Source organism: Boeremia exigua (genome assembly GCF_020726555.1).
Source record: "Boeremia exigua strain MPI-SDFR-AT-0100 chromosome Unknown C7974scaffold_3, whole genome shotgun sequence".
Lineage (NCBI taxonomy): Eukaryota > Fungi > Ascomycota > Dothideomycetes > Pleosporales > Didymellaceae > Boeremia > Boeremia exigua.
This window is the reverse complement of record NW_025763520.1, coordinates 3,038,093-3,063,549: the sequence shown is the minus strand read 5'-3', so window position 1 is coordinate 3,063,549 and position 25,457 is coordinate 3,038,093. Positions and strand designations below refer to the sequence as shown.

Genomic DNA, 25,457 nt, shown 5'->3' with positions numbered 1-25,457 from the left:
CAAAAACCCACCCCCCTTATCTCAACGCCCCCCTTCAGTCTCGTGCCCGAGTGGCCTGTACCTCCACCCCCCTCCGCGGCTCCAGCTGCCCCAGCACCAAGACACCCCTCGTCACCACCTGCGACGGCAAAAGAAGGAAATCCCCTGGTCATGTGCCTTATTCAGCGCACGACACCTCCCCGATGTAGCTACCTAAGTCAGAGGCCCTTACTATCTATGAGTACATCTCTGTTCCATGGTTGCGGGGGTCTGCATATTTTTACAAGCACCGATATCATCCTACTTAGATAGAGTTGACGCCTTAGCTGATTCGTAGCCTCCATGATATTCCGCACCCCTCTCAACCACCGACAACTCATACGTATCCTGCACCTTCTCTTCACGTCGTTTTCGAAGCCCCACGAAGCCCTCTGCGATATCTTGCAAAACGTCTGTAAAATTCAGCACCTGGAGAACCGCTCGACACCAATGCAACGCTTCCGACTTTGGATCTGCGGAATCTCCTGTCAAGGAGGTGTTGTCTGGAAACAGAGGACGTTGAACGTCTTTGTGGTAAATGTGCCACGGATACGCCCAAAGGTGCAGGATCGATACAGCGGCCATCTCAAAGCAGAGCAGCGTGTTGGGAATCCCGACGACCAGCGATGGATACGATATGGCATCTGTTGGCTTCCAGGGGCCGCCTTTTGTGGTCAATCGGTCGAGGATGAACTAACATACCTAAGTTAGCATCGCGTTTGGCGCAACGCTCAGGGCCGCTTACCGATTGGACGTAGAAGAGAAACACGACGAGCTTGACGGCAACGAACTTGAGCAGCGGATTGTGCTCTGCAAGGGCTTCGTGGCATTGGCTGTAGAACTGCAGGAGGCAGAACATGGCTGTCACCAGCGAGAGGATCTCGATGACTTGTACCTTTTGGTGAGGATTAGTGTTGTGCGGATCTCAGTCGGTACGGGGGACACACGTACCCAGACTTTGGCGTGGCTGGCGCCCCCAAGCTCCTTGCAGTAGACATCCAAGCCTTCCGTGATGCACTTGGTAAGCGCGCCCAGGAACTTCACGACAACGAACTGGAAGATAGCAGCCCATATGATCTAAACCCCGTAGACAGAGTAAGCAGAGTACCGCAGCGTGTGGTCTCCAGCGCTAGGGTCCGTCTAATCGTAAAGACTTACGCTGAGCCACTTCGCCCCATCCTCCGTATTGGCAGTGCGCTTGCGCCATACCCACTTCCTCAGGAACCGGACCGGGTGGAGCCAGGGCTGTGGTGTCAGCGCGGCAAACACGCTCCGCAGCGCGTCACGCTCCGGGTTGAGATATCCACACAGCAGCAGGAAAAACGACGCAATGACCAGCGCCTCGTAGAACTCGTATATGGCAGCAAGATAGACGTGCTGCTTGTAGTACACGATGCTGAAGACGCAGGCCGTCGTGTACACGGGGACCATGAGCAGTATGCGGATGATGCTGGGGAAGCGTTAGTACTCCATTGCATACAACGATGTCGAGGGGTTGGCTAGGTAATGGCTGTACAGTTTCTGCTGCGCGGGGACAGTGTAGTTGGCCAGGTGGCGGGCGATCAGGTACAGCGACAGTGCCCATGCGGAGACGCTGCATGAGGCGGCAATCGTGATCAGGATGTCGTTGACTTTCAGTGAGCCCGAGATCTGGATCTCGGTGACTAGCAACAATTAGTTTGCGTTTCTCGTCTGCATAGATTGAATGAACACACCCGGAACGTCGAGAGGATGGGTGTCGCACTTAGCCATTGTGAGTCGAGCTGCTGCGTGCCTTGGGTAGTCACTATTGCAAACGAAAGGCCGTCTTGATATATGTTTGCCTTTCTGTAAGCATCTTCGGCGGGAAAACGGCGGACCAAGATAGTCGGCCACTTGGCACGGAGGGGAGTGGAGTGGACTGGGTGCCAAGATGCTGCGGAATGGCAGTTGCACAGCCTCAGTCATATATCAACCTGGTACGTTGTATACTGACTACGGAACAGCTATAGAATCCTTGTGGAGAGTTCGACGTAGATGTACGTCACTGACGGTGTGTCACTCAACAGATGGCTTGCAGAGCATGTTGCTTTACCGCAGAGAGACGTCTGTTAGGATGCCTGTGCATAGCCCTTGTAGAATCGTGTAAACTACGCTTTGCCTGGAGCCTTACTGCAATCTTTCCATAGAGGGTCTGCCTACTCAAACGTTATCGTAGTGGTCCGCACCTATCAACACGCACTGATACACTCTAGTACCTGGGTGTACAACAACTCAGTGGAAAATCTCGGTGTAACCACACCGACTAACCCAGCACCAGACCACCTCATGATTTTAGCCGTGCTCCTTCTGTACGACAAATACGCTGGCAGGACCCCACGAGCCACCCCGCGCCGCCCATCCCACAGCTCCACACTGCAAGCTGGCGACGGACGAACGCTGGACGTGCCGGAACACTGGATCAGTACCCATTGGAGCACACCGCGTCTTCGGTCCTTGGGCGCAATCCCAGCAGCGAGACACACTCCGACGGTGTCGCACGAAGGCGCGGAGCGTGCAGGGTGAAGGGCCCGACCGTCCGGCGTCTCGGCCGAGGGTCGACATACGTCGTTCAGGCTTGCGTGGCGCGCAGCAGGGGGTCTGTGGCATGGGGATGCGACTATGTTGGCGTTTATGTAATTTTTGTGCTATAAATGTTGGCGATTTGTGTAGACCTGTCTAGCTGTAGAACAGATTGCACGGTGTAGGTATACGTACTATAGTAGCAACTAACAAACTACCTTATTATTAATTAAATCCTACATTATTGCCCTATAAGACGTCCAAACAGACTCCTATAGCTCGTTAGAGGCCTTTACTACCTATAGGTACATCTCTGTTCCATAGTTGTTAGGGTGTGCACTTTCTCGCAAGCACTAATATTGTAGGCAGCCCTGACCACTTCGATGTCAAAGCGTACTAACTCTACCTAGATCTTAGAATTGAGCGTCTAGGTATCTGCGCTTAACTAACAACACCCGCAAGTACCTAGAAACTAGCACACACACACATCCATACCCACCGTCAAAACACCGCTCCCTCCCAGCGCAGGCTAAAAACACCACAACCGCACGCTTATCCACACGCAGTACCTACCTATCACAGAGCAGAGCGCCCCTCCATAGACCAGCAACACCGCGACCCTGCAGCCCCCACCCGCTGAACAGCGACGCACACACACCAACCCCCCCTCTCTACCTAACCTCGCACCCCACCCCACCCCGCCCCGCTCATGGCCAGCCGTCCCAGCGCACCACCACGATCGCCACCCCGCCGCATAACGCATCGTTTACCCACGCCACGCCACGCCTCATGAACCCGGACCCCGGATCCCCGGCAGCGTACGGGTAGACGGGTTGCTAGCCCGTGCGTTGCAGGGCGTTGCAGGGTGCCGGGTGTGTTTCTTGGTGGGTTGTGATAGGAGGTGATGGGAGGTATGGGTACCAAGTGTCTCTATACCTTTGTATGATTAACGAAACACAGTGGAGACGTGCACGGCATTGCAGGGTTCCACAAGCACATAGATTAAGCTTGCTACATCCATAGCCTCCCACAAGGTGCTGGGGCGCGCGTAGACCCCAGGAGATTGTGGAGTGCGTGGACCTCAGGAGGTCGGGATGCAGTAGTAGCTAGAAGGCGGGAAAATGGAAGGCGGAAGGCGGAAGGCGGAGAGCAGAATAAAGAAGGCGGAAAGCAAAAGCGCACGTAAACAGCCGGGGGGGCGGGGGGGGGGGGGGGGGGGGGGCGGACGCGAGGCACGTGTACCAAGTATCTAGATAGAATAGGAAGCGATGAGATAACATTCTCTTGTTGTAGAGATGCCCGAGCTGAACGCTGGATTCCATATGCTATGTATGCTATGAACAGCACTGTCTAAATCTAGGGGTTGTGGTATATACTATCCTCCAACGCCCGTCTCGCTACGGGCGTGCTGTGCCGTGCCGTGCTGTGCTGTGCTGTGGTTGCAGGGCCTTTGCAATTCGTGTATAACGCTTGGACACGGGACTTTCAATGTTGAGGGTCGAACATGCTGTGTGCGCTGTGCTGTGCTTTGCTGTGCTGTGCTGTCCGCTCGTTTCGCTGCATCGCGACAGTGACTCACCCCCCCCCCCCCCCCCTCACGTTTACACCTCACGCCTTATCGTACCGCCCCAGCAGCCCCGAGAACCAGCTCGCGAGCTGCTGACCGCGCAGGCTGGGCGTGGGACTGAGTGTGCTGTTCGCGGCGTCCCTGTCGTCCTGCGCGTCATCGGGTGTGCGGCGCGGAACCGTGGACGCTCGCGCGCGCTTAGGGAGCGGAGAGGCGCTATGAGCATTGCGGGCGCGCAGGCTGAGGGGCGGCGTGCGGCGGCCGCGGGAAGAGTCGATGCTGGGCGGAGTCGCGGGTTCGGCCGTCTCGACGCGGATAGTGGGTGTCGAGGCGCTGTGGGAGAGGTGTGCGGCCAGGCCTGTGTGCGCGAGGCGCATCGGCAGCGGGACGCCCGAGGTGACCCAGGGGCGGACGGTGTAGCGCAGGCGCGGGGTGTCTATGCCTGGGATCAGCCACAGTGACAGCTAATGTGGATCAGGCGGTCTCAAGAAGGGTTTGCACCTTCAGGCGACGGGGCCTTCTCCTCCTTAGCGTCTTCCTGCGTGTCTTCTGGGGCCGCTTCTTCCTTCTCGGCGCCGTTCTGCTCTGCGGCCGCGGCGTCTGCAGCGGCCTGTAGTCGGGCCTGCCGCTGCGCCTCCATCTTCTCTGACTTCTTCCGGAGGCGCTCGGCCTCGCGCTCGTTGTGCTCCTTGCGGGCACGTTCCTCGCGCATCGCGCGGACGCGCTCGACTTCTTCAAACCCGCCGCTCTTCTTGAGCTTGCCGTCTGCAACAAAGTCGCCCAGCTCACGCTTAAACTCGTCGTCGCGTCGGGATTCGAGATCGCGCTGCCGTGCCTTCTCGGCGCGCTCGATAGCTTCGAGCCGGCTCTCGTGGTTTGGCTGCAGGGCCTTGACTTCGCCGAGCACTCCGTCGCGGGCCTGGCGGGGGTCGACTGCCTTGTCGATGGCAACCGCATTCAAGGCCTTCTGTCCGCTGACTGTGCGGACGCCCTTGGCCTGGTCCTTCTCGTTCTGCAGGTTCTGCTGCTTGGTCGCCTGCTCAACGAGCTCGAACGTCTGTGTCGCCTTCTCGAGATCGTCCTGCAGATCTGCGGCGAGCTCTTCCTGCATGGTGAGGAGATCCCTCTCCTCGCAGACTGTCTGCAGTTCTTGCTCCCAGATCTTCGTCCAGAGAGGCTTCTCCTTGGCGAGGAAGTCCTGCAGCTTCTTGAGCTCAGCAGTGGCCTTGGACAGGTCCTTGGCTGTGACTTCGAGCTGGCGCGGCATTGGTCGCACACCACGCATAACAACATCCTTGCGGAGGTCTTCCACAAGATCTTGGAGATCGTCGACCCGGTTGACAATCTTCTCGGACTCGTCCTGCAGGTTCTTCTTGCCTGTGTTGATGTACGTGCGGCCAGTGTCTCCGTCGAGAGATGGCAGTGCAGCTTTGATCGCCGTCGACTTGACCGCGGCCGCCTTGGTGCGGACGGTAGCCATGCTGGCTTGTATGTCGGAGACGAACGAGGTGTAGGTTTGTCTGACAACAGCCAGGTCGCGGCGAAGTGACTGCACCTCGCTCAGCTGGGCGGCCGATGTCAGCGTGCCCTCGGGTGGCGTGCCGTTGAATGGCCTGGATGGCAGCAGTGCCGAATTGCGCGCTGAGCTGGGTGGCGCTGCTGCCATGCCAGCAAGTTCACGTGCTGTTTGTTGCTGGCGCTCGGCAACGCGGTCGATGGCCGACTGCTGATCCGTCACGACAGTCTTGATGCTCTCGACCAATTCCCGTAGCGACCCAAACTTGTCGTCGATGTGGTTCTTGACTTCGTCCAGCTGTTCTACGTTGAGGACGAGGACCATGCGGTCTTTGATGTCGTTCAGGTCCTCAAGCTCGTAACGCACACCCGAGACGGGATCCTGGATGTGGATCTCGGGCAGCTCGCCGTGTCGGTGCGTGTCCCAAGCAAACTTCTCAATGAACGCCAGCTGCAGGCGTCCAGCCGAGAGCTCAGATCCATCGGGAAAGACATACTTCATGACCTTCCTCTTGTATTGGAGGAACAGAGTGAGTTCCTTACCGGCCTGGGGTGACTGCTCGGGCACGAACTGCGGCTGCGGATCCGGCGATTTGGCCACTCTGCGAGAGCCATTGCGCACAGGCACGTTCGCTGCTTGTTGTTCTTCATTCTCGCCAGCAATGTCGATTGGGTCGCCCAACGGGCCACTCGTAGCCCCGAGAGATGGGTCCGTGGCGGGGAACTCTGGCTTGGCCAGCATCTCCTCCGGCGTCTGCTGCATGGGACTCAGCTGCGGCGCGGCCTCCTCCGGCGGCGGCAAAACAGGCGCGCTCTGCGAGCTCTCTTCGGAGATGCGCCTCACGTGGGACTTTTCCACGGCGGTGTCGACCGTCGGCCGCTGCTGGTTCGAGCGCTGCCGATTGTGCATGCCACCCCTAGTTCTTACAGCATTCATCGACTCTCGCACGTCCCTCCCGCGGTTCGGTATTGGCGAGTTCTGCACGGGGGCAATGGGGATGCCGTTTGTGCCCAGGTGCTTCTGTATCTGGTAGGCCGAGAAACGGCGCGAGGCCCTTCTCTCCAGGTCGCCGCCCCGCTGCAGGGCCGCCAGGGCATCCTCCTGCTTCGGCGGGGGCGGCGGCGGGGGGAAGTCGACGGGGTAGTTGTTGGAGCGCGGAGGCTGTGCTGGCGGTTCGGGGGTTTGCGGCATGGCGTCGTCGTCGGGGTACGGGGCCATGACGGGCATCTGCTGGGCGGTGTTGCTCGACATGGACGAGTCGGTGGACAGCTGGCTGGCGCCCGTGTTGCGGTTGGCGCGCGGGTTCGTGGGCAGCGAGTCGTACTTGGACGGCGACACGCGGCCGGCGACAGACGACGAGCGCGGCGGCAGGTCGGGGTTGGTGCCGTTCTCGTCGCGGGGGGGCAGGCGCTGGCTCGAGGCCCGCGTCTGCTGCTGAGGCTCGTCGGGCTCAGCGGTGCCGACGCTCTGGCGCGGACTGCCGCCGTTCAGCGAGCCGTCGCGGCCGGTCCGCTGGCGCAGGCGCTGCTGCTTCTTCTTCAGGCCATGCAGCAGGTTGATGATGATGTCGCGGATGCGTGGCAGGAAGTTGTCGAGGCTGGTCTGCGAGGCTTCCTGGCTCAGCGTCTCCTCCAGGATCCCCCGCAGCAGCTCGGGCACGTTGCCCAGGTCATTTGTGTCGACGCCGATGGCGTTGAAGGCGCGCGAGGCGATGTTGAACTCGTAGCCCAGCCGCACGTACACGTCCGAGACCTCGCTCTCGGTGGCGGTCCCGCGCGACCACAGGGTCAGAGTCTCTGCGGGCGGTTAGCAGGCGGCGGGCGGGCGGGCGGCAGACGCACCGAGCAGCTGCTTCGTGGCGACGAGCAGGTGCGTGACGGACTTTTCGATCTGCGAGAGCTGCTGCTGGGGCTGCGCGGGTCAGCAGGCGGGCGCGGTTGGGCAGCGGAGGCTCACGTTCTTGGGCGCCCGGCGCGCAGAGCCCTGCGAGGAGCGGATCGAGGACGCTTCGTCCGCCATGGTGTGCTGCTGCAGTGCTGCAGGCAAGCGGCGAGGTGTGATGGGTCGGGCCGAGCGCGGTGGTGGTGGAGGGACGTTGGTGTTGGGCACGTGACGGGCAGTCTTCAATTCCAGGATCACGGATGCAGGCCAAGACTGTGCGTGACGTTACATGCGGACGTGCAGCTGCAGCGATGGGGCAGATAGAGACAGCGCAGCGATAGTGAAGCGACAGCGGTAAAGGTCGCCGTGCAAGCCCGCCCGGCGTCGCGAGGGTCTCAGGAGAACATGTACTGTACACAAACAACGCCCGTCATGGCGCACTGGACGGCTTGACCCGCCGATGCTGCGCGGCGCTGCGATTCGCCGGAAATAGTGTGCTGTGTCGAAGCCGCGTGCGCTACGCTGGGCTAGCTGCCGTCGGGTGGGTATGGTTCGCAGGCGTCTCTATTTGCAGACACTACGAACATGCTAGGGCGAGTCTCGTAGGAGACTGCACTGTCGTGTGCGTGGTGCAGGCTGTGGTGTGCAGACTGGGGTGTGCAGACTGTGGTGGTGTGCAGGCTGGCTTGTGACTGGCTTGCAGTACTTTGGACAGTCGAGCAGCGCGGTGCGCTTCACTTCACTGCTCGCCTCACGTCCACGCCCGCTCGCCCGCTGCGTGCACCGCGTGGTGCAGTGCGTGCCGTGTATGGACGGTGCAGCGGTGGCGGCGAGGTGGTGGCACGGCGTACCGTTCGCGCTCTCAGGCCTGCACTGCACCGTCGCATCGCCTGGGCTCGGGTGCGCCAGCTTCACCTCTAGCTCCCGTTGTTTCAAACGGGGCGATCCACCTTGGCGCGCAGCACCCACGACGGCATCGCACCTGGCAACCTCCCACGCCTCCCACCTCGCGTGCTCTCTGCGGCGATTCCTTGCTGTCGCCCGTCGCCCGTCCAGCGCTGCACCTCGCCCCGTGCCCGCCCGTGCCCGCCGTGCCCGCTCCGCTGCCCCCGCGTGGACGGTCCTCGCTGCCCAGCGCCCGCGTTATTATTCAGCCTCCGTCTCTCCATGTCCACCGCCGCCGCGACCCCCCCCAGCGCTCCCAATGCTCTGACGCCCGCCGCGACCCCCGGCCCGCACCTGAAAATGTCCTCGTCGGCCAAAGGCATTGACGCACCGCGCAAGCCCGCCAGCCCCGTCGACGCCGCCCAGAGGTGAGCTGCCCGCCCGCCCACAGCCCGCCCGCCTCCGCTGGCACCGCCGCGCTCGTGCGACTCCGGGCGGTCACAAGGGCACACAATGCACACGGTGCAACGCCCGCGCTGGCCGCCCGCGCGTCGCTGCTCTGCGGGGCCACGCACCGCCGTCCATGGCCATGCTGACCGCGCCCAGGAAGCCGCCCGCGCCCAAGGCCTGGTCGCAGGGCACGAATCCCATCACCCAGCGCCCGTCGAACCCCGCGCCCACCAACGGCGCCGCCGCCTCCCCAAAGCCCGCCGCCCCGCGCGAGACGGCCACGCCAATGCGGCACCTCAGCGACCGCATGATGTACCTGCTGGCCAACCTGACGGTGAGTGGCCCGCACCCGCCGCGGGCCGCCGTGCTAATGCATCCAGGGGCTGCCCGGCACCATCACGCTCAAGAACGGCGCGCGCTACTCGGGCGTGCTGTCGGGCACGTCGCTCGACCCCAGCGAGCTGCGCTACGTCTTCAAGATGGTCAAGCAGCTGCAGCCCGCCGGCTCCGCCGCCAATGGCCAGCCCGCCGACGAGTACGCCGGCCAGGGCGAGTCGTACGTCATGTCCTTCGACATGAGCGACGTCGCCGACTTCAACGTCAACCACGTCGTGCTCGACAAGACCCAGGCCAAGCAGAACGGCGCCGCCGCCTTCCGCACCGACACGGACATCTCGGGCCACCTGGCCATCCGCGAGCGCAACCTGCAGAAGTTCGAGTTCACCGAGCCCGACACCAGCCTCGAGCTCGGCACGGCTAGTGTCGCCGGCTGGGACCAGTTCGCGACCAACGACCGCCTCACCGGCCAGCGCAGCACCTACGACGAGAACGAGTACACCACCGCCATCGACCGCAACAACCCCGAGTACGCCCGCCGCGCCGCCCGCGCCGACCGCATCGCCCGCGAGATCGAGTCCAGCTCGGCCACCAACTCGCACGTGCGCGAGGAGCGCGTCTCCTACAACCCCAACAGCGTCGAGGACCAGGGGCTGGACGAGGAAGACAAGTACGCGCCACCCCAGACACGATGATCTACGCTAACACCCCCCAGGTACAGTGGCGTTCGCCGCGACTTCTCCCCCCTGTCGAGCGGTCAAGCCAACCGATACACGCCCCCCGCGCGACGCGCTCCGAGTGCCCAGGCCACCGTCCAGGGCGCGCCCGTCGATCCCGCCATCCTGTCGTCCACCATCGCCCACCCCGACTCTGCTGCCGCCAAGGCCGCGCAGCAGACGGCGCCGCCTGTTGAGAAGCCCGCCGACGTCCCTGCCGCGCCTGCCACGGTACCTTCGCAGCCAGAGGCGCCCAAGGAAGCCAAGGAGACCGCCGCCCCGGCCGACACCCCTGTCGTCACGCAGAAGCCCGCCGCGGCCAAGCCCGTCATCGCCGCTATTCCCCCACGCAAGGTCGCCAAGCCGCACGACGCCACGACCAACGTCGAGCACGACCTGCTGGACTCGTTCAAGGCCTTCTCCGCTGCTGAAAAACTGCGCATGTCCGAGAGACAACGCAGCATTGCGCGCGAAAACAAGGCGGTAAAGTTGAACGACCTCAAAAAGTTTGCCCTCAACTTCAAACTCAGCACGCCCGTGCCCACCGACCTTGTGCCGATTCTCGCTAAAGATGAGACAAAGCAGGCTGCGATTGTCGAAAAGGCCCTCAAGCAGGCTGCGGAGACCAAGTCGTCGCCGCCCAAGACATCGTCCGCTGTCTCAGACCCGAAAGCAGCCGCACGCGCACCCGCAGCCAAGCCCGACGCCGCCAGCACGTCGCCCACCGACCGCCAGGCCCAGCGCCCCCGCCCCGGACAGTCGGCCTACCAGTCGGCCACCATGCGCGACCGCCCGCACCAGCCGCCCGCCCAGCCGCCCGCGCGCAGCCAGGGCATGCTCAGCACGCGCCTGCAGCAGAACCAGCAGCAGCACAAGCAGGGCGGCCAGCCCTACAACGGCGTGCCCCAGCCCATCCCGGCCCAGGACATGCGCGCGCCGGCCGGCCCCTCGCAGACGTCGAGCGGCGTGCAGACCCCCGCGTCGAATGCCTCGCTGCGATTCAACGTCCGCGCCCACGAGTTCAAGCCCAACCCCGCCGCACACACCTTCCAGCCCGGCGGCAACACCAGCGCCGCGTCCAGCCCCAGGCCCGACTCTGCGGCGTCCCGGCCCGAGTCGCGCAAGCCCGCCATCACCAGTTTCTTCGGCGGCCAGCGTCCGACGCTGAAGAACGTCGACCTCAAGGCCGCCTTCAGCCCGTTCGACCGCCTGGCCAAGTCGGCGTCCGAGGCCGACAAGAAGCACAACGCCGGCATCCCGTTCTCGCATCGCACGCCGCCCACGTGGGACTTCCCCGAGTCCAACAAGGACAAGGGCTACAAGGAGCTCTTCGAGCATGCGCCGCCGCCGCAGATGCTGGGCCCGCACAACGGCATGGCAAACGGCCCGATGGCCCACCAGCACCAGCTGCCGCCGCACCTCCAGGGACCACAAGGCATGCAAGGACAGCCGCAGCACACGCCCCGCGGCCCCCACGTGCAGCCGCACCACCAGGGTCCGCCCCACTTCGAAGCGCCGCACATGCAGTTCTCGCACTCGTCGTCCTCGGTCCAGCCCTCGCCGCGCCAGATGCCGCCGTACGTGTACAACGCGCAGCCCCAGCAGATGCCCGGTTACCCGCAGCAGATGCAGGTCCCCCAGTACGGCATGAGCCCGGGCATGCAGCACGTTGCGCTCCGCGGCCCCCAGGGCGGCCAGTTCGTCAACGGCCCTGGGCCGCAGATGGGCGGCCACATGATGCAGCAGAACCCGTCGAATGGACCGTTCATGGGCATGCCTGGGCAGCCGCAGATGCAGATGTATGCGCAGCCCGGCTACCCCCAGCACGGATACATTCCCCCGGGCGCCAACGGCTTCCCGAGTCCTCGCCCGGGCGCGCCAATGATGAGCCACCAGGGATCGAACCAGGGCCACCAGCCGATCATGTACATGCCGCAGGGCGCGCAGGGCCCGCACATGTACCAAATGCCGCCTGGGTCGAGTAAGTAGCGCCTTGCACTCGACGTCCCGCGACTAACCCGTACAGTGACGCCGATGCGCGGCCCCTACCCGCAGCCCCACCAGCCCCAGTACGGCTCGCCCCACCAGCAGCACCAGTTCCCGCACCCGGCGCACCGCGGCACCCCGAGCACCACCTACGCCCAGCCCATGCTGCACCAGCACTCGCAGCACCAGCACGCCCCGCCCACGGGCCCCGCCGCCCACGCCGCCGAGAACGCCGACGAGCCCAAATGAGCACCCACTGTCCCCGTGACTCCACACGGCGGCGCACGGTGTTTCAGAGGAACGCCCGCGCCCGTGCGCAGTCACCATGTTATAGCATAGCGAGGCGTTGGACGGCGAGGGAGGCGCACGCGCCAGGCGGTAAAAGTGAATGAGATGGTGATGGATGGAGATGGTGATGGAGATGCAGGGTGCAAGAGCGACGGCGCCGTCTTGGACTGAACTGGCCTCGGCGCGCTGCGAGGGTGCGCGAAGAATTCCGTTGCGGAGGCGGCGCGTTGGGCGTGCGTGCGTGCGTGTGGCTGTCTGTGTGTGTATGTGTGTAGCAGTGTAGCAGTGTAGTCCAGTCAAGCAAAGTCCAGCCAAGTCCAGCCAAGTCCAGCCAAGTCCAGTCAAGTCAATTGAAGTCAACTCAACTCAACTCAACTCAACTCCGCATCACCTCAACCCACCTCAACCCAAGCACCCCACAATCCGCATACCCCGCGTCGCAGCAACGGCAACGGCACATCTACACCCCCTCTAAGGCTCTAACCCTCCACTTAATTCCTCTCTTTCTTCTCTCTCTTTTATAGTGAAACATGTATGTATATATATATATATACCTCTAGCTCTGGCTCTGGCTCTATCTTTTTATATACCTCTCGCTCTATATAATTTATAAGATGTAGTATGTTTCTAGGTCACTCTATGTTCTACTAGTGTTTAATACTTATCTAGCTGCCTACATCCCGCCGCGCCTCTGCGATCCCTCCGTGCGTCAACGACGGGTTTGTACCGGGATGTCTTGGTGACGCTTATCTTGGTGGGGCTTGCGCGAGACGCGGTGGAAGGTTATGTCGTGAGACTGGACGTGAGTATGCCGGGGTGCTCGGTGTGTAAGCTAGACTGTAGTAGCGCCCGGGGTGGGGTTTTAGAGGCGATATCGCAGTTCTCGTGTTTGCAATGTGCCCGACACACATCGACGCAATTGTAGCACGGTCTGTGCCGTTCAAAGCCTTGCCCCTGTTAAGGTTAAACAGACGTTGGAAAGCAGTGCTCGGGTTCATCATATCGCCGTTTTGTGAACGAGTTGGCACAGTCTGTCCAGCGCTCAGATATGCGTGGCGGATACTCAACCTACTCTGGACACGCTGACGCTGGTCGTGTGCATGTTGCGTGTAGACAGACCGGCGCACAACCCCGGCGGCGGAATCAAAGTCTCCGCAGGCAATTACGACGTCGATCAATGCGGGGTAGCGCGCCGCCGCGGCGGGTGCCTGCATATCTCGCGCCGCAATACCGCGAAGCCGAGCGCGACCCCAAGATATGTAGTCGACCATGCCAGGCGTAGCTTTTGGTCTGAAATCGACCTGAAACAGTCCAAGCACGCACCATGCTTTTCATCCGTGTCGTGGCACTGTCGCTGCTCGGTCTGACGTCCGCGGCGCACGCATGCTGGCGGAACAGCACCTGCGACGGCCCCACGCAGCCCGCGTTCCCCGGGCCCTGGGATAAGTACAACTTCGCCCCAAGGTCGCGGCACGTCGCGCCTCGCGCGCTGCTCTCGCTGCCGGGCGGCATCCACGTCAGCGAGTATAGCCCGAACGCCACCCGCGTGTCTGCAGACAGCGAGGGCGTCGTGCTCGACTTCGGGCTCGAGGTCGGCGGCATCGTGGCGTTCGACTACGCACTGCGCGGCACCGTCGCAAACGCCTCGCTCGGCCTCGCGTTCTCAGAGGCCAAAGACTATATCGGCCGCAAGTCGGACAATTCCAACGGCGGCACGGGCGCGGACGGCGCGCTGCGCGTGGATATCGGAAACGCCTCGCACGGCCGCTATGTCATGCCCGACGCCCGCCTGCGCGGCGGCTTCCGGTACCTCACCGTGTTCCTGCTCGCGCCCGCGGGCGCAGCGATCGAAATCAAGAACGTCAGCGTCGAGCTCAGCTTCCAGCCCACGTGGCCCAATCTGCGCGCGTACCAGGGGTACTTCGCCTCGAGCGAGGAGATACTCGACCGCGTGTGGTACAGCGGCGCGTACACGCTGCAGACCAACTCGGTGCCGGGCAACACCGGACGCGCGAACGTGCAGACGGACCGCGTGGGGTGGGACAATGGCGCGTACATTGGGCCCGGCGAGACGGTGCTGCTGGACGGCGCGAAGCGGGATCGCTGGGTGTGGATTGGCGATATGGGGGTTGCGGTGGCTTCGGCGTTTGTGTCGACGGGCGAGCTGGAGAGTACGCGGAATGCGCTGCGGGCGATATTCGACTATCAGGTGAGTGTTGTGGCGGCGTGGGCTGGGCGCTGGTTAATCGGATTTAGTCGGCAGATGGCACGTTGCCCAAGGCTGGGCCGCCGTATCTCGCGAAAGATAGTGATGGTGAGTTCTTCCATCTTGTGTGTGTGCAGCCTGACGTCCGCTAGCCTACCATCTCTGGGCGCTTATCGGGCTTTACAACTACTACCTCTACACGGGAGATGAGCCGTTTCTGCAGGAATACTGGCCGAAGTATGTTCTGGGCGTGGACAGAATCTTGAGCAAGATCAACGACAAAGGCATTGTTAATGTTACCGGCACTGCAGACTGGGGGCGGTGGCTGTACTCCACCGAGCGCAGCTCCGTGAGCATGCTGTCAGTATCCTGAAATATAGCATCTCCTTGAATACAGAATCACTAACAGCCACAGCCTATATCGCGCACTAACAACAGGCGCCTCCATCGCCGCCTGGTCGCCGACGCTCCCCAACGCCACGCCCCTGCGCTCCAAATGGCTCTCCGCAGCCTCGCACCTCCGCGCCTCCATCCTCACCACCTTCTGGGACGACACCCGTGGTGCTTTCAAGGAAAGCCCAGACTCGACCTCCCTCTTCCCCCAAGACGCCAACGCCATGGCCCTCGCCTTCGCCGTCCTCGCCCCGGCCGATCCGCGCACCGCCCTTGTCTCCACCCACCTAACCCGCGCGTGGACCCCGCTTGGCCCCGTAAACCCCGAACTCAGCGCCAACGTGTCCACCATCTCGCCCTTCATCACCAGCATCGAGCTGGAAGCACACTTCCGCGCCGGCTTCCCGCAGCGCTCGCTCGATCTGATTCGTACGGCGTGGGCCTGGTACCTCAACAACCCGAACGGCACGCAGTCCACCGTCGCGGAGGGCTGGCTGGCGGACGGCACCTGGGGGTACCGCGGGGATAGGGGGTATAGGAGTGATCCTAGCTACGTGAGTCACGCGCACGGGTGGAGCAGCGGGCCCACGAGCGCGCTGACGGAGTACTTGGTCGGGCTGAGGGTCACGGAGCCGGCGGGGCGCAGGTGGGAGCTCCGGCCGGCGGCGTGGGCGGGGGTGGAGCGCGCGCAGGCGGGGTTCTCGACGGCGCTGGGGAAGTTCGAGGCAAAGTACGAGCGTGCGGCGAATGGGAGCGTGGTTGTGATCTGGGATGTGCCGGAGGGCACGGTGGGGTGTGTGCGGGTCCCGGGCCACGCGGGCAGGGTCGTGGAGGGCGGGAAGGGGGCGGTGGTTGTCGAGCTTGTGTAAATCCTGGCAGTGGCACTGTCAGTCTCTATCCGCTTTGAACAAAGGGCTAGAAAGTCACTGGTTGCTCTTACACTGTGCTCGATGCGCAGCCTTGTAGTCGTAAGCGGAAGCATGATGGTCTCGTTGAAGTCGCAATAGCTCCCCCGTAAGGTCCAGTCAACAAGAAACGCGTCTCCGCCATCCGACTCTTGCATCAGCAGCTGATATAGTCGTGCGCGGTTTTTGCAGATCCCTACACCCGCTAGCCCTCTGAGCGCAGGCAGAAGTACAGCGTCGAGCCAAAGCTGCTAGTCTTGCTTACTGGCGTAGGTGCTGTGCTAATCCTAGCTCCCCAAGTAGAGCTCAGGGGAGAAAGCATACACCGGCAGCGAGTGAATGCTGCCCGCGATGGCCCTAGGGCAGCAGTAGGGGATCTTGTGTAATACGATATCTTGCGTCGTTGGGTTGTCGCAGCTGTGGTACGTAGACATAGCAAGGCTGAGATGTATGTCTGCGTTAATGTTCAAGATTACGTTCGCTCCAGGGCACCAGTTGATTTTATTCCGCGCACACTCTACGCTCTAGGGAATTACAGAAGACCTTATGATCTTTCTTTTATTAGGGCCGCAAGGACTAGAGCTAGCAACAAAGCAATAGCCTCTATCTACACTATACCTTTCCTGTACTTGATCTATGAGCGGTTGCTGCTAGCTGCTACATCCCCTACTAGATCTACTATATCTTTGTTGCGTAGGCTTCACCAAGGAGAGCAAGAGCCTAGTAAGAGCCAATGTGCACTGCAGCTAACGCAGACTCAATCGCTTCTACATACCCCAGGCGATACAAAACGCGTCATCTGCACTACCTGGCGATTTACCGTGCCCGACCACAGCTAGAAGTTGAGATGCCTGCACGGAAGGGGTTGCCCTCTCGCCGCCACGTCTGCAAGAACTGCGCAGCGCAGTACTGGGAAGACTGGATGCCCAGAGCCCGAGTCTTCTCAAGCACGCCGACGGCCGTGTAGTATGGCGTTGGCGATGCAGAGTAGAAATCTGCCTCTGCCGTTAGCTTCTGCCGTATGATCCACGCAATGGCTGACTTGTCCTGCACCAGTATGGATCCGTATGTCGCACTGATCTCCTGCAGCAGCGCCTTGTTACTTAATTCTATTAGGCCTATTCAAGTCGCTTCTTTGCGCGCGAAGTGTCATGTTCCTCTTCCGTTTTAATGTAGCGCGACTATTGTTGTTCGTGACGGTGATCACACTCTCTGTGAAACGTCGCGGCTGGGGACGTCCACACCCTTAAGAAGACTAGACCAGTCACGCTAGTCGACTAGACTAGTCACACTAGCAGACTTAGCTTGTTTCCTTCACGCTCACACTGCGAGGTCACTGTACTTAGGCAGGCTGGAACATGGGTTTGATGGGTGCTGGTAAGGGCAGAATTAGGTATTATTTGATGTATTATGAGATGAAGCATTGAGGTAAGAGCTCTAGTGTTCGGACGGTCTGTATAGGTGGGTCTGTGCGTACCTAGTCTTGGTCCGAGGTATCCGGTAGGAGACCGAGGCAGGCCTTGTAGGAAACCCCCGTGACACTCACACCTTTATTACACTAAATTTAAACCTGTGCATTATAGCTAGATCTTAATATATTCTAGAGCCCTAACCTGTTAGCCCTAACACTAGCCCTGACTAGCCCTAGCTCTAAGAACTAACCCTAATTAACCCTAAGAGTAGAGGGTGAAGGATAGGTCTAGCAGAGATTTAATATTCATTGCCAAGGAGCTGTCTTTGGCTTAATTGCTAGCGCTTCTATATTAGGAGTGTAGGCGTCCGCAGACACGAAGTGTGGGTGTTCCCAGTCGCAACGCTGTGAAGTCCACGCTGTCTATAGCTATCCTGTTGTCGGTAATACTGCCCGCCGCCTCGTGTGTCGTCGCAAGACCCACAGTTCGTTGCTATGGCATGGATTGTGGGCTTTCCGGCGGGCGTACGGGCTCAGGAGCAGGCACCTGTGCTGACGGTGGCGCGTCCACCTCAACATCGCTGCCATATTCGCTTCGCTGCTCTTCCCCGGTGCGGCGACGTAGAGAAACAGCCGTGGCGACCAGCGCCGAAGCCATCTATGTTGGTGCGTGCTTCCCAATGCGTATTATTAGAGATACTCCCCACGAGCTAGGTCGCGAACAAACGCTGCTACTGACACTCAAGCGCTGCGATTCATCAACGCCCAGAAGAGCTTCTTGTTCGGCCCTAGCTTCTTTGTGGTAGCAAAGGCCAGGCGCGCTCTATATCCCAGCTGAATCTTCTCGAAGTTGCACGCTTTAATCACAAGGGACTCCTAGGGTCCACTGAAGACTCCTCGTCAAGCAGTTGCCTTCAGCCTTGAGGATGTGGTATTATGTGCAACAGGGAATGTTTTGATGTTGTGGCGTATATCATTTGTTGTCTTGTACGGCGCGCTCTCGTGGAAAGAATCAAGCCGAGCAGGCCAGTGGCCGTGAGTAGGCCGATGCCCAGGAGTCGCCCTGATATCCCACGTGCATCCAAACGAGCTGAAAGAGAAAGCAGACTTTTTTCGGTCTTTTTCGGGTACAGGCGGTGGTTCTTAAGATGATGTGGTGGACCTAACAGTAGTTACATATAACAGGTACTACCTTGGGAAATCATGCACACACTTTAGGCTTGTAGACAGTAGCATAGTTTAAAGACGAGGCGGAGCCGGGGGAATTAAGTGTTGGGGGATGAAAGAGTGGCTAGTATATTGTTTTCTCTAACACTGCGGCGTGGGTGATGCCTAGAGACTGCGGCGACCTAGGGTGCACAGTAGTAGGCGTTTAGGAGAGACGCTTTAGAGAAAGTTAAGTAAATTAGACTGAACGTTGGTTCTAAGAAAGAAGAAGAGAATACCAAATGCTACGATACATTGCTCTATGTGTTATTGTCTTAAACATTATCTCTGTAGGAGCACTGTCGTGACGATCGAAAGCGCCGTCTTAATTTAGTTTCAGGCTTAGCCTAATTTTGTCATAGGCTGTTTGATGACTAACGGATAGATGAACAGACAGAGCGAGAGATACAGGGTACGTAGGCAGGGCTCTTGAGAAGCTCAAGCAGCGGGCCGCAGCTCTATCTGTCCATGCACTGACAGTCGTCCACGCCGCCCCACTCTCCCGCACCGCTCAGCACACCGCTTGATAGAGTTGGGCATTTCTAAGCTACATCCATGTCCGAACATTGAAACAGTATGTTCCACAGCTGTTTGATAGTGTATCCAAGGAACGGTGCGCTCATAGGTACTATCCACTGAGCCGTGCAGATACGGTTCTCGGCGGGCCTAGCTGCTCTTGTTGGCCAAGGCGCTGTAGAGCTCTTGATACAGACCCTGACCAATGCCACGAATACGCTTCGAAGAGAAGATAAACTGACCTTTATAGCCCAAAAGAACTCTTCAGCATGGCTCATGTCACACGTGCCCACACACGTAAGGAGCGATACCAGAACAACCACTCCATCTCCATCGATCAGATCCGGGAAGAGCTAATGCTTAATCAAGGGCTGCCATCCAGGAAGAGCCGATGTTTAGTCAAGGGCTTCTATCGGGATGGGCCGATGTTGAGTCAAGGGCTACTACCCAGGAAGGGCCGATGCTAAGTCACGGAGGACTACCTAGATTTCACGGTTAGTCTACTATCTCTAGTCTATAGTAGTAATATAACTTCAAGTATAAAAAGGCCTATAAATCGCTTTCTTGTTTCTTCAAGAAGTCACAATCCAAACAGTGACAACTGCACCTCTCGAAGAAACAACACCTACCAATCTTTCCCTAACCCTAACCTCGATTCATACCATGAAGATTTTCGCTCTTATCTTGCTTGCTGCCCCGGCTGTTCTCGGGGCATGCAACCCATCTGGTAACACTGGACTTGGCCCCTGCATTGCCTGGTGCAACAGCGGCGGCCAGCAAGCAAGCGCAGCGGCAATTGCTGACTGCATAAGGAGGGGATGTGATACTTGCAGGTACGTTAACACTCCAAAAGCTTTATCTACGTCCACTCTGAATAGCTGACTTATATTTCAAATAGGCCTTAGAGTACACAATAGCACACATTAAAGTGCGCAAAGCAGTGTGCTCGTACACATGGTTTCTTAAAGCAAATGTACTCGCTATTCAACTATGCGAATCTAAAGCAAATATACTCCATATTCAACTATGCGAATCTAAAGCAGATGTACTCGATATTCAACTATGCGAATACATTGGAGAGAGCAATTTCCTTAGCGGGAGGGAGCAAGGAAGGCAATTGATTAGTTTTGAAATTAATATCTCTTGGAACCACTTCTATCAGTGATTGTCAATATATGCGGACCAACCCCTCTCTAGTACGGATGGAAGCTACCATGTGGTGCCCCGCACTGAAACAGTGGTAGGCCTATAGTATACTAGCAGCGAGAGGCAGTGAAGGTTCACACACGTGACGTGCACGGGTATCGACAATACTGACCCAACCTACTAGTAGTCTCTGGCTGGTGTGAGTGGGAGTATATGGGTGATTTACAGTACAGTTAACGGAAATTACGACAGTACTCGTGAGTCATTTCTTTCACTAGTACACTGCAGTAGTACAACTAGAGCTGATGTACAACGTGTGACGTGATGCCTGGTGTGGTGGTGTAGTACTACTATAACCTGTGCCCTCCGATGCAAAACCGATCGCTCAACACCCACGTCGACGTCCCATACCCAATTGTTCACCATGCCAAGCTTCAGAAGAGGCGCTCAAAACGTACTAGCGGTAACTCCAACAGTATTAGTTTTAGTGAAGGATATCAATTTTCTGTGCAGGACTTTCGGAACAATGACCGAGACAGAAAGCACAGAATAGCTTCCTAGAGACGGACTAGAGGAGCTAAAACGAGCTACACCTTTTTGCAGCTGAAGTACTGTCATCCTCTAGCCTGGCATGGTGCTGATATCCACCTGTTTGGCTCTGCGAGGAGTGCATCTTATACATCTTTGGCTAGAAAATCATCTAATCGATTGTTCATTGTCATTTGCACACAATGCGTCTGGCTTGCAGAGAAGTACGATCTTCCCTAGCGGCCAATGAATGTGATAACTCACTCGAAGCTAGTAGGTGTTGACCTTGCTTGCAATCTCCTTCGTCTAATATTTACACTTCTAGCGATTCTGTCCTTGCATGCTTACCCTGAGCCAGAACCCAGCTCTTCGCTTTCGCCCCCAACAGTGTTAATAGCGGCATCGCGACGGGTTGTTGCTGTATTGACAACAGATTGAGGCGTTCTGGGACAGAGCCTAATGATCTGCAAGGTCCCCTCCCTCCGGTCGCGGCAACCAGGACCTCTATTTGCGTGCACATTGTGGCACGCACTTGACGGACCTCGAGCAGACCGACTTGATCCTTGTTTTCGTATCATCTGGACGATGAGATGGAAAGGGCGTCATAGGCGGTCCGTGCAAACGAGAAAGAATTCAACTTCCCGCCACCTCGTTTTCCAACCACCTGCCACCATTACACGCTCTTCAACGCAATACTCGAGAACACGTACGAGTGTACGCTTTATGTGTCAAGCCATAATGGTGGTCAGACGAAGCAGTGGCAGATTTGAGGCGCTGGAGAACCGGAGCTGTCGGACGCACAATGTTGATCGTTGTTCATGCTGTGCTGCGCCGCGCCGCGCCGCGCCGCTTTCCCCGGAATCGGCGCCGCTCCGACGATCGTGTTCTAAGAATAACAACACCGTATGCAGATGGCATTCTCCGTACCCAGATGGTATTCTCAGCAATGCTGCTTGCAAGAGCTGGTTTCAATGTCGTGGTATGTTGCTTACTGCGCCAGAAAGTTGGGCATCAAACCCCGCATTCGGCTCCCAAAGCCCAAACCACAGCTAAATTTTGACGTTGTGAAACTTTCGGGTGGAAATCGAGAGGTTGACAACTAAGAGTTACGAGCGCCAAGTGGCTGAACCCAGCAGCTAGTCATACTTTGCCTCACAAACACGAGGTAAGTCCAACATGGAAGTGTGTATAAAGGTAAGACCAGGTGCCTGCTCAGATCCTGCATCAACATCATCAGTCAATCTTCGCAGATTCAGCACATAACCTCACTCGTTATCCAGACACTCGTTACTTCGACTACAACACTACGTTATCAACCAATATCAACATGCAGTATACTATTTTTTCCCTGCTGGCAGTAGCCTCTCTTGCCTCAGCGCAGAGCTCCAGCACAGCCGCCTCTGCCTCCCAGACTCCCATCGGTCAGGTTATCCCTATCGGCGGAGACTGTGTCCCCAACGGTGTTCCATGTGCTTTGGGCGCCAACTGCTATGCCACGAACTCTATGCTTCAGCCTCGCTGCGGCAACTTCCAGGCTTCCTGCACCAGCAACCAGCAGTGCGCCTTCAACACCTGCAACGGAGGTCTTTGCAATGGCTTCATCCCCTCTTCCTCTGCCTCATCGGCAACACCCACCATCACATCCGCGTCGTCCAGCGCAGGAGGCTTCCAGCCCCGCCCCTCATCTACCGTCACAGCTGCACCTGGCACTCTCCCCCTTGGCGCCGAGTGCGATGCTTTCGCGTCTCAGAGCCAGTGCGTGGCCGGCGTGCAGTGCTGGGCCAGCAACTCCGGTCTGATCCCCCGGTGCGGAAACTTCAATGCGGCCTGCACCGGCAACTCGCAGTGTGCGTACAATACCTGCAACAACGGCCTCTGCAACGGCTTCCTGGCGTCTTCTAGTGCCGGCAACGGTACCGTTACTGCTTCGTCCTCGGGCACTGTCAGGCCCAGCAGTGCTTCTGGAAGCGCTTCCATGACTGCGTCCCGTAGCGCAACGGGTACTGGCTCCGTGACTGCGTCTCGCACCAGCAGCTTGCCTGTGTTTACTGGCGCTGCGGCTGTTGCTACCATGGTTCCTGAGGTCATGGCCGTCATTCTTGGTGTTGCCGCTTGGGCTTTGTAGATGTCTCGTTGGGGTTGAATAGGCGGTAATACTTGGAGACCCTGCAGTTGATGATGTATGTAGACCTAATAAATGTAGTGATGATATTCTAAACACCAATTGAGACTCCATGGGTTCTGGCCGATTGTTGATGATGTGCAAGGACCTCTTTGAAAGGGCATGCACATGGCCTTTACTCAGTCTAGACTACATAACAAAGCTTGACGAAAGCAACGCCAGAGCACGCAGCCGAGAGGTGGAGAGATTATAGATGTTTACTGCAGATTGAAGGTAGAGAACGAGTCCGAGTGTTGATTGACAAGTATGTGAGGCGGTTGTACTGAGGGAAACCGTACGGCTCTGACCCGTCGTGAACTGCCATCTTTTGTTAGCATCAACTCGCGCAAGAGCCCTCTGCCATGACCGGCCGACATCGCTCGTCGCAAAGAGAGATGATCGACATGCATACAGATGCACTTGCCCATGAGACTAGTGTGCTGATACGAGCGCTGGCAGGCAGATCGAGACACTCAAACACTGCTCGATGAGGTCAGCGAGCTGCAAGAGAAGAAGACGGACATGCAGAGGGCGATGGAGAGTGTCAGCGAGCTCTGAACAGCTTCACACGAGACGCTGTATTTGGCACATAGACTTTACTGACAAAGCGCTTCTGGAGGCTGGTCGATATATGGAGAGTAGAGTATTCGTTACATATCTCAACGCGTATTCCAATAGTACGCAGTCCTTTTTGATCTAGGCACGTCAGAAGCTTACACAACAAGTGGTGGTACCATAGGCAGTGACCAAGACACGAGCTCAATCCTCCCACTTGCTCTTAACTTCAACATCCTGTTCTACCGTGCTGGTAACCTTGACACCATCGTTCAAGATGCATTCCTCACTGCTCGAATCCGGCACTATCCTCCCCTGCACCACACTTGCCATCTTCGAATCACTCAGCGCAACCCACTCCTCATCGTTGCCCCGAGGTCTCGTCGATTTCTTTGCATAACTCTGACTCGGGGTGTTATTCGGTGCTGTGTCACCGCCAAGGTTGAATACGCGGCGGAACAGAGGTCGTAGAGTCGCGACGCATCCGACGATCATGCCGACGCCGTTCTCTGCGTAGCCCCACAGCACAACGTCGGAGATGCCGTAGAGGAATTCGTTGGAATGGGTAAGGTTTACCGTGTAGACGAGACGGACGCAGGCCGATAGACTGGCTCTGCGAGAACGACGTCAGTAGTGTTGAATATATCTAGGGTGAAGCGGCTTACAGTGCACCGAGACCGAGTATGATACCGACAGAGAGCTTGGCATTGCGGTTTAGTTGGACGTTCCAGAGTAGTGGTATAGGCAGCAGAGCACAGAACCAGTCTGTAGCGATGTTGACAGCAGTTGTTGCGTAGTAGATGTCTGCCAAAGTCTGCGCGGGGTTGCACTTCCCGCCTTTGATTGTGGTGTCCCAGGCGTACTGCACTGGTAGACAGTGGAAGATTATGTACAGCATAGCAATCAGGTTCATCGCTGTGAACATCGCCGAGACGGCGTAGAGGCTGTACGTGTACTTGATCCTGTTGGATGCAATGCGCACCAGCATGAAAGAGATGCTCAGTTTGATCGGAATGATGGCCGCGCAATAGAACACTTCGAAGAAAAAGAAATACTGCACGGGTCAGTGGATGTTGTCAGGCTGCGTGGATCGTAAAATATACTTGCATGCCCTTCATTGTCTCGAGCTTACTCAATCGGTCCTGATGAGTACCAATACCGTTGTATGCACCTCCAATGCAGGCGACCGTCAACCCAGTGAAGGGGATCTGGAGGGTCAGCACTATCTTCTGCGAGCGAGGTGTAGTGGATTGCCTCACAGCTGCAGCTGCCATACTCCAATCATCAACACCAAAAGACCTGTTGCAAATTCTTGTATACATGCGTAGAGCGAGCGCTACGTATGCGATAGTTGCAAGAGCGATTACCGTGCCGGCGAGTTGAGTAGCCTTGTCGCCGGAGTCAATCATCTTGGATGCTGTAAAGACAGACGTTGGAGAGAAGATCCGAGGAGTAGAACAGATCAAAGACGCAGGTACAAGAAGGTAGAGAAAAGATGAATCCAGGACAAGACGTCGACTAGTTACAAAATAACATGTGAGTCGCGAATCCTACGAGTGGATTGGAGCTGATACTGGTGGCAAGAAAGAAATTGTTCAAGAGCTTGAAGGTGACCTCCTATAGATGGGGTTAGAGGTTCGCTGTTCTTCAAAAGAGATGGGGATTAACTGCTGATGAATCACTTGCGCAGCAGCAGCGAGCTTGGTCTGGAGAAACTGACGGAGCCTGACTCCGCGCACGCGGTGGTTTGTGATTGGCGTGAAGGGCCCGACCGGTAAACTGAACATCCATTTCTGGCCTCCGTCCATTGTTGTCGCATGCGAATCCGATGTTAGGCCGCAGCAATTTCCTGATTTGGTGACATGACATGGTCTGTGAGGTTCTGAATGCGAGTAGGCTCTGCGAAAATGTGACGAACCGTCCCGGCGGGAGATCCGCAACGCATATGCTTGGGCGTGTGCTTAGACTTGCAGATACGGCAGATCGTACGGGAGAGCATCGTATCCGAATATCGCTGGTATTGGGAGCTGAAAAGTTTACGAGAACGACGATCTTGAATAATTTCCATCTTGAGTGAGGCGAGTTACCTGGGCGCACACTTCACCAGTTGTCGCACAATGCCTTGTATACAAGGCTGAGAGAAAAGACAAGTCCCATTCGCTGCATGGAGCCTGGCAGTTGAGTGATGTGTACCTCGAACTTGGAGGATCACACGGCTCGGCCCAGTGGCGTGGCCAACAACAATG

At 58.2% G+C, this 25,457-nt stretch overlaps 6 protein-coding genes across 6 annotated transcripts; 3 read left to right on the top strand and 3 right to left on the bottom strand.

Annotated features, from left to right (window-relative positions):
• Nucleotides 1-279: 279 nt before the first annotated feature.
• Nucleotides 280-1,770, bottom strand: C7974DRAFT_450108 (organic solute transporter Ostalpha-domain-containing protein; the record flags this gene model as incomplete). Its single annotated transcript, XM_046145729.1, has 6 exons — nt 280-711; nt 764-913; nt 970-1,095; nt 1,177-1,468; nt 1,535-1,682; nt 1,734-1,770. 6 exons carry the CDS (start codon nt 1,768-1,770, stop codon nt 280-282), a joined length of 1,185 nt encoding a protein of 394 aa, XP_046000882.1.
• A 2,385-nt stretch (nt 1,771-4,155) lies between these two features.
• C7974DRAFT_354741 (actin-interacting protein) lies at nt 4,156-7,913 on the bottom strand. Its single transcript, XM_046139560.1, has 3 exons — nt 7,599-7,913; nt 7,484-7,553; nt 4,156-7,438 (listed from the first exon to the last, which is right to left on the bottom strand). The coding sequence occupies exons 1-3, from the start codon at nt 7,659-7,661 to the stop codon at nt 4,611-4,613; spliced, it is 2,961 nt and encodes a 986-aa protein (XP_046000881.1). The 5' UTR covers nt 7,662-7,913; the 3' UTR covers nt 4,156-4,610.
• A 500-nt stretch (nt 7,914-8,413) lies between these two features.
• C7974DRAFT_389311 (uncharacterized protein) lies at nt 8,414-12,553 on the top strand. The gene is made up of 5 exons (XM_046141350.1): nt 8,414-8,836; nt 9,015-9,192; nt 9,239-9,864; nt 9,910-11,891; nt 11,937-12,553. The coding sequence occupies exons 1-5, from the start codon at nt 8,691-8,693 to the stop codon at nt 12,143-12,145; spliced, it is 3,141 nt and encodes a 1,046-aa protein (XP_046000880.1). The 5' UTR covers nt 8,414-8,690; the 3' UTR covers nt 12,146-12,553.
• A 955-nt stretch (nt 12,554-13,508) lies between these two features.
• On the top strand, nt 13,509-15,652 carry C7974DRAFT_410804 (alpha-rhamnosidase; the record flags this gene model as incomplete). The annotated part of the gene is made up of 4 exons (XM_046143499.1): nt 13,509-14,393; nt 14,441-14,498; nt 14,543-14,750; nt 14,806-15,652. The coding sequence occupies 4 exons, from the start codon at nt 13,509-13,511 to the stop codon at nt 15,650-15,652; spliced, it is 1,998 nt and encodes a 665-aa protein (XP_046000879.1).
• A 6,021-nt stretch (nt 15,653-21,673) lies between these two features.
• Nucleotides 21,674-22,725, top strand: C7974DRAFT_389302 (uncharacterized protein). The gene has a single exon (XM_046141349.1). It carries the CDS (start codon nt 21,823-21,825, stop codon nt 22,618-22,620), a length of 798 nt encoding a protein of 265 aa, XP_046000878.1. The 5' UTR covers nt 21,674-21,822; the 3' UTR covers nt 22,621-22,725.
• A 463-nt stretch (nt 22,726-23,188) lies between these two features.
• C7974DRAFT_422357 (uncharacterized protein) lies at nt 23,189-24,620 on the bottom strand (the record flags this gene model as incomplete). Its single annotated transcript, XM_046144328.1, has 3 exons — nt 23,189-23,824; nt 23,877-24,265; nt 24,315-24,620. The coding sequence occupies 3 exons, from the start codon at nt 24,618-24,620 to the stop codon at nt 23,416-23,418; spliced, it is 1,104 nt and encodes a 367-aa protein (XP_046000877.1). The 3' UTR covers nt 23,189-23,415.
• Between the last annotated feature and the right edge of the window lie 837 nt (nt 24,621-25,457).